This window comes from Nematolebias whitei, chromosome 19 (genome assembly GCF_014905685.2).
Source record: "Nematolebias whitei isolate Nwh7 chromosome 19, NemWhi1, whole genome shotgun sequence".
Classification (NCBI taxonomy): domain Eukaryota; kingdom Metazoa; phylum Chordata; class Actinopteri; order Cyprinodontiformes; family Rivulidae; genus Nematolebias; species Nematolebias whitei.
Window position 1 is genome coordinate 25855853 of NC_056516.1, and position 7593 is coordinate 25863445.

General features: G+C 41.0%; 1 protein-coding gene across 1 annotated transcript; it reads left to right on the forward strand.

The window, feature by feature from the left end:
- Window positions 1-1555: 1555 nt before the first annotated feature.
- On the forward strand, window positions 1556-6028 carry fam8a1a (family with sequence similarity 8 member A1a). Its single transcript, XM_037692924.1, has 5 exons — window positions 1556-2014; window positions 2220-2340; window positions 2474-2597; window positions 5547-5686; window positions 5814-6028. Exons 1-5 carry the CDS (start codon window positions 1663-1665, stop codon window positions 5956-5958), a joined length of 882 nt encoding a protein of 293 aa, XP_037548852.1. The 5' UTR covers window positions 1556-1662; the 3' UTR covers window positions 5959-6028.
- Window positions 6029-7593: the final 1565 nt, after the last annotated feature.

Below are 7593 nucleotides of genomic sequence, written 5' to 3' on the forward strand. Positions count from 1 at the left end.
AGGCAACAGTGCTAACCACTGAGCCGGCAGCACGACGGCCCAGTGGCATGCATGTTTTTGGTCAAATATACTGAATTAAATATTAAGATCACTCAAAATGTTATAATTTGGAACCCGTGAATGCTGATTCAGCATTCATACCGTTTTCCTGTTTTTACATTTGTTTTTATTTGTAGTAAAACTAATTCTGAATACAGTTGGTACCTTTTTAGCCATTCATATATCAAAACAAACAGCTCATTCTGTTCATGGGGGACTTTTAGTTCGCTAACTTTTATACATTGCAAAATATTATAGTTTATTATTAAATATTTTTTCAATAAAACATTGTGTTTTCTCTTCAGAAACATTGTCCTTGTTCAAACATGTTTCAACCTACTTTATTTTTATCTTCTTATGCTACTTTAAGCTACTGATTTGCTACTATTTGCTTTTGGCTATCACTCCATTTCATTTGTAAGGTAGGCTTTTGTTACTTATAGCTAGCTTATTTTTTTAGCAAGTGGTTTGTTCCATTTAGCTTTTAGCTAGCTTTTGCAACTATTAGCTTCTAGTTAGCCTTTTGCTATATTTTGCTAGATTTTTGCAACTTTTAGCTGCTGCAGTGGTTTAACTGCAAGCATTTTGTTAATTTTGGCTTTTAGTTAGTGTTTTTTTTTTTCTTTTGTCTTGACCAACTCAGTTCCAGCCTCATCAGTAGATTAAAACAGATATCCAAGATTCGGCTTTCACAAGTTTTTGCAGAAAATGCGATGTAATTTAAAATTCAATTTAAGATTTTAATTTACCTATTGGTTAGCTTTATTTTCATATAGTGTTTCAGTCAATGTCATGCATGTTTTAGATGGCGCCTTATTTTAACACCTGATCTACATTATTGTGATTAACAGGTGTAGGTTTGAGTAAATGAGTATTTCAATAATTTGAATCGGGAGAACTGAGACACATAAAAACAATAAAACATTAAAAAAATAAACCAATTTAAAAAAAAAAAGTCAATAAATTGTGCTTATAATTCTAATAAAACTAATAAGTAACGTTTAAAATAGAGAAAAGTTCAGACATCTTGATAGCATTTTTTATTTTAATTTTTTTTATTGGTGTAAAGGTCTTACAATCTACAAAGTAAACTATAAAGGTATAAAAAAAGAGAGAGATAAATAAATGTATGCATAAATGAATAAAATAAAATAATATGTACCTTTTTATCTATACAAACAACACTTTTTTATTAACAAATGCGCAAAAATACATTCTAATTCATATATTTTCTATCTTCTAATATCTGATCTTGATAGCAGGTGCCACTAACAGCGCGCGCGCAGTTAAACGGGTCATACCATTAAGGGAAAAAGAGGGGGGGGTTACAAGTTGTTTTACGAATTTAGTTACATCTTTTTACGGCTTGTGTGTAAATTAAGATATTAGTTTTTAATTTACAGCTTATTGCACTTGAATATTATGGTGTTTTACTATCGTTACTTAGGTATTTGCGGCATTTTAATCGATAACGCTGCTGTATACCCCTGTCTTCACAAACAGCGTTAGCTAGCCGGAGTTGACTGGTCGCAGTCGCACGCAGCTAAAGACCCGCAGACGTGAAACGACTTATGGACGCTGTAAAATATTGCCAGTGATAAACTGGGTCACCTGTTTGTAGATATGACCGGTAACAAAAGCCGTGAAACGGACACAAAACGGCTCCAAAGTACCGTCACTACGGAGTACTGCGCGCAGTTACAGCGGTGGATGTGGCACTGTTACTGGGGGAATGTCAGCCCGCAGAGCTCGGCTGCTCTCGCGGCTTTCTCCTGTCTTCCTCCGCCGCACACAAGCGCTCAGACACCGGGTGCACCTGCCTCAAGCTCCGACAGCCGGCATGAAATGTTTGACTCGCGGAATTGGCACGGTCACCCTCCTTTTGGACCCCCGACGTCCTCCCCTCCTCGCCCGGGTGGAGCTCAGACTGATGCCCGGTCAGCCCAGCAGCAGACCGGGACTCCTCCTCAGGCAGGTGCGGTTCTGGCTGACCCCGTCGGCCCACTAGTGTGTGCGGTTCTTAAAGCCTTAACCTGGGTCAGAACGGGAAGCAGGTGGAAACAAGCTTATATTAAGTCCTCCTTAAGTCGGTCTTCCTGTGTTTAGAGTAGCTTTTCAATCAACAACTGTCTTGAGTTTATGAATTAACCCTATTCTTTGTCTTTACACATAATTTACAGGGCGAGAGTACACAATTCCTTCTCCTCTCCTGAGGTTCCTTGCAGAAACTGTAGACTTCTTCATCCTGTTTTGTGTGAAAGCCACTATCGTGTTGTGGATCATGCATCTGAGTGGTATGAAGTGAGTAAAGCCTTCTTTAATTAGTGTCTGAAGAAAGTCAGTCAGTTGTGCAAACTTTGCGTGGCAGATTAGTTAAATGTTGGAGCCAAATTGTACGGATCTACACTCAACACTGACCGTCTCCTCTTTTAAGGGACATCACAAAGTTCGTCACCCACTTTATTGTGGAGGAGTTTGATGAGAACACGTCCATAGAGGACCTGCAGAAAATGATGGTCGTGGCTCTGGTCTACAGGGTACTAGTGTGCATCTACGAGGTAGGTCACGCTCAATCTGATGACTCATTTCCTAGCTTTACATGGTAACATTGGTCTGAATGGACATGTTTTCTCTCTTTTCACAAGTTGTCCATATTGTCAAATTCCTATAGAGCAGTGGCCCTCGATCCTGGTCCTCGATGGCCTATAGCCTGTACGTTTTAGATGTTTGTCTGCTTTAACACACTTGCGATTAACAGACTTCTGCAGAGCTTGGTGACCTGCTGAAGATGAGGGAAACAACTAAAACATGCAGGGTAGCGGCACTCGAGGACCAGGATGAGGACCATATTTATAACGCATCCTCCCCACATATCTGTATCACGTTCATAGTACAGTAATACAATAATCTGCACTTGCTGTTCATTGCACTATGGTTCGATGCCAAACTGCATTTTGTTGCTTTGTACTTGTACATGTGAACAGTAGTCCCTTGTTTATTGTGGGGGTTACGTTCCGGACACCCACCCACCCCGCAGTAATTGAAAATCCGCAAAGTAGCAACGTTAAATTTATTTTAGTATTTGTATATATTTTAATGCTTTAGAAACTCTTCCCACACTCTTGCAATGTTCTAAACTCTTAAACCTACGACATTTAACAACATACGTACAGTACGGTATATGTAGCTACTAAATTTTACTCAGCAGAACAGCAGCGGTTCTCGGTTTTGCTCGGTTCCGGTCCGACTCCGTTCCGTTTCTGCAGTCCTACCCTGCAGCAACGAAGCCCACAATCAGTGTTCTAAACTTTTAAACCTACTAATTTTAACAACATACTTGTATGAAGCTACAAAATTTTACTCACCAGATCTGCAGAACGGCAGCGGCTCAATTCCGCTCTGAATTGGTTCCGTTTCAGCGGACCTACCCTGCTGGTTCTGGTCGGCCCTCTGGTTCGGGGTAGTGGCGGTGGGCTCCAGAGAGAGTGCCGGACCTATGGTGGCACACATCCCGTTTGGAGGTCCTCGTGGATCGGCTAGCAGCTCTCAGATTCGCCAATGGGTTAGGAGGTTCGGTTCTGGTCCGGTTCTGTGCAGCCCTTGAGCACCGAAACACATTTTGGAGGGAGCTGGACTTTTGGATGGTCAACACAGGACCAGACTGGTCTAGAACTGTGTGAATAAAAGTCCCGGTGGGCTCCAGAGAGAAGCCGGACGTACGGCGGCACCTCCCCTGCTTGGAAGTCCTCGTGAGCTGGCTAGCAGCTCTCAGATTCACCGATGAGTCTGGAGGTCTGGTTCTGCTCCGGTTCTGGTCCGGTTCCAGGTGGGTTCTGTGTGGCTCTCTGCATCCGCTGGGCACCAAAGTCACTGTATGAATAAGGAACAAACTTTTTCCAATCAAATCAAAAGTTTCCCTCTAGTATTTCAGCAGAAGGCAAGTTGGCTTCTGGGAAATGTAGTCCTTATGAGTGGGGATACAGTGTAGGCTTCCATCCATCCATTATCTTTTACCCGCTTCTTCCATTTTGGGTCAAGGGGTCGCCGGTACCCATATCCAGCCATCACTGTGCAAAGGGCGGGGGACACCCTGGCCATGTCTCCAGCCCATCACAGGGACACATGGAGACAAACATCCATTCACTCTCTCACTCACACCTAGGGACAATTTAGAGTTACCAATCAGCCTAACATGCATGTTTTTGGTCTGTGGGAGGAAACCGGAGTACCCGCAGAAAACCCACGCATGCACGGAGAGAACATGCAAACTCCACCCAGAAAGGTCCCCGGACCGGGATTTGAACCAGCGACCTTCTCACTGAGAGGCAGCAGCTCTACCAGTTGTGCCACCGTGCTGCACAGTGTAGGCTTATTGAGAGAAAACTACAAAATGATGGCACCAGTTCGAAGTATTGTATTTTTTTAAACTTTGTACTGTACAGTATCCAGTACTGCCCCAATGACGTGAGTAATATTAAAGCTGACAATCGTATGTCATGTAAAACATTTTTTCTCATCTTCAATCTTACTTTGAAAAACAGCAAAAGAGCGAGTCCACAAAAGTAGAACTGCGAAGTCGCGAGGGACTACTGTATAGTAATACAATAATATATATTCTGCACTTGCTGTTCATTGCACTACTGGTTAGATGCCAAACTGCATTTGTTGCTTTGTACTTGTACATGTATAAAGTTTAATCTAAAATCTTTGGTTTTAAACTTTTAAGATTTACTTGGCAAGGGAGCCAAGCTGCACACGTATCATCACTGGACATTTAGACGTGAAACACAAAAAATTTGCATTTGTGTATTTATTTCCTAACTTTATTTTAAAAAGTTGTTTTTGAAAAGGATGAACTTTTACAGGTTTTTGTGCAACTGCAGCATGTCGCCATCTTTTTGGAAGGGATGGTCTTTTTTTTTTTTTCAGCAAGGCGATGCCACAATACAAACAGTTTATATTAAAACAGTAAAACTGCTTCGGTTCTTCAACATTTGGTCTATGGATAAGGAAGAAAAATGACAATCGAGGACCCACCCAGTTAACCAGCTTTACATTTTAAACGAGCGAGAATGGGAATTGACTGCTTTAAAAACCAGAAGTGTTGCTCATCTCCGTTCTGTGAGGAAGAAGTGATAAAAGTGTAGTTTAAAATGTAAAACGTTCCCCTTGTGTTCTGGAGAAGCTGCCTCACCGAGCTGGGCCGAGCGCTTCTTTACGACACGTCATCGTGTCCCACGGAGGACGGTGATGCAACGTTGCATTCGGAGTTGCCTGAGATGAAGTCATGCATCGTGTCTCTTAACGGACGTCTGTGTCAGCGGCTTTGTTTCCCCACGTGGGACCGAGCTCTGGGATGTTCGGGCACCTCAGCTCAGCCGAACACCATCTGCCATGTTTGGCTTGTTTTTGTCAACTTGCGAATGAAGTTCTGGCTCATTTGACTGTTCGAGTAACAATCTGGTGTCGCTAATAATAGATATGTGTTGATGTTCTCGTCCAATCAGACGATCTGCATTTGGGGCGCTGGTGGAGCGACGCCGGGAAAGTTTCTGCTCGGTCTCAGAGTGGTGACATGCGATACGTCTACGCTGGTGCGACCCAACCGGGTTCTCGTGGTCCCCGCATCTAATGTTTCTCTCTCGGCGTGAGTAATATTGCTGACCGTTGAGTCAGATGTTCTCGTTAGTAGACGGCACATCATTTGACGTAATGGAGGTTCAGTTTGTGAGCACGCAGCTCTAAAGCCCTCTTGTGTTTCTTCATGTTCGCAGCTCTGCAGTGCGTGCTCTGAACAAGAACTTCTCCATTGCCTTCCTCTTCCCGATCTTCATCACTCTCCTCCTCTTTCAGCACAACAGGACGGTGTACGACGTCATGGCAGGGACCATGGTTGTGCAGCGCAGGGGGGGCAGATAGGCTCTCGTCATGTCCACGTCCAACAGGTCCACATCTTATTTATTTCAAATCAGATTTATTTGCACTGAAAAATGGCGCACTGCCTCCCACCCGCACTCGTTACAAGTTGGACTGCATTTTAAAGGACAAGTTTCACCATTTCTGCACATTTTATGTGTAAAGTAATGGCCCTTTTCAAGTCAAGTCAAGAAATTTGTTAAAACGACTACAAACAAAGGTGCCAGCAAAACGGCAATATCCTCACTTTTTCATTTTATCATTTTCGCCCTCTTCAAAGTGTATTTAGTGGCTCCTCATGTTGAGGTTGGTCCGCTGCGTCCACACGAGGCGCTTCGCTGTGCGACTCAAACAGCCTCCATCACTCTCTGAGGGGGGGGGCTGAGCTGCCCCCTGTCAAGGAGTGGCACTGCTTTCCCTTTTGAACAGCTGTTATTTTATTATTATTATTTATTTATGTATTATTAGTTATTTATTTATTATTATAATGTATTATTTATAATAATAATAATAATAATAATAATAATAATAATAAATAATAATAAATAATTAATAATAATAATAATAATAATAATAATAAATAATAATAATAAATAATAATAATAATTATTATTATCAGGCCACATCTGATTCGAGTGAACTGAACAAAGCTTGATACATATATGCATAGCTGCTGCATAATGTGCCGTATGTGGTACATTTGTTTGTCATGTGATGGCCCTGGGCATGACATCATCACTTCACACATGACTGGGTTCCGTCTTGATAAGTTCCTGCTATGACAGGCTCTCATTGAGCTTCAAAAATATTTATTGGCTTTAATAAACCTAAAATGATCCAAGTGTGCTTATTTGTGTTTTTTCTTTTCTGTATGTAGTCCTACCAAGATTTGTCAGTATTCTGACCACAAAACAATGAAACTTGCTCTTTTGAAACGACCTGTATAGATATATTTATAGTACATTCAATGACGTCAACAATATTGATTTTTTTTTTAAATAAATTTTTATTCCTATTCTAGTTGTAGGAAAGGGTTTAAAAAATATATATTTTAGCAGGAGCTCTACATTAATGTAAGTAATCCTGTTCAATCTAGGTATCTCAGCTTTACAAGAAAAGTAAATGGCTTTAATGTTTATGTGAAACCAAAAGTAGCATAAAGGAGTGAGACGTTAGTCAAACAAGAAGAAGAAGATGGGAGCTGTTTCCTGCAGGACTCAAACTGCACCCCTGATGGGTGAAGGAGCTCCCTTTTCTTTGCATTTGTCACTAAAATAATAATAATAAAAATACTCTGAAGAGGTGAATATTGTACAAATTACCTGCCTGTGAAGTTTCACACATCACTTCCTGTTGACTGGGTTTAACGCTACGACAAATAAGCTGTTTGGACAAACTTTAAAGTGTTTTTTTAAATATATATTGCAGAGTTTTGATGTTGCAGCAGATTGTTTAAAACTGAACATTATTTGATTTTTGGCTGTTTTTCACTTATGTTTTCTGGGTTTTTCCTTCTTAAGGTCAGTAAATGTTTGTTTGAATGCTTTTGCTTTTTAACACGTTAAAGAGAACATTAATAATTCTGTTTGTGAATCATTACAGAAGTTATTTATGATGTTGAAGGAGAATGGTATTTCA

Bases quoted from the DNA above. Each gene is read 5' to 3' on its own strand.
- fam8a1a (XM_037692924.1), top strand. From the start codon at position 1,663: ATGACCGGTAACAAAAGCCGTGAAACGGACACAAAACGGCTCCAAAGT. The intron at 2,015-2,219 runs GTGCGGTTCTGG...CATAATTTACAG, and splicing joins CGGGACTCCTCCTCAGGCAG to GGCGAGAGTACACAATTCCT. The intron at 2,598-5,546 runs GTAGGTCACGCT...TCGTCCAATCAG, and splicing joins TACTAGTGTGCATCTACGAG to ACGATCTGCATTTGGGGCGC.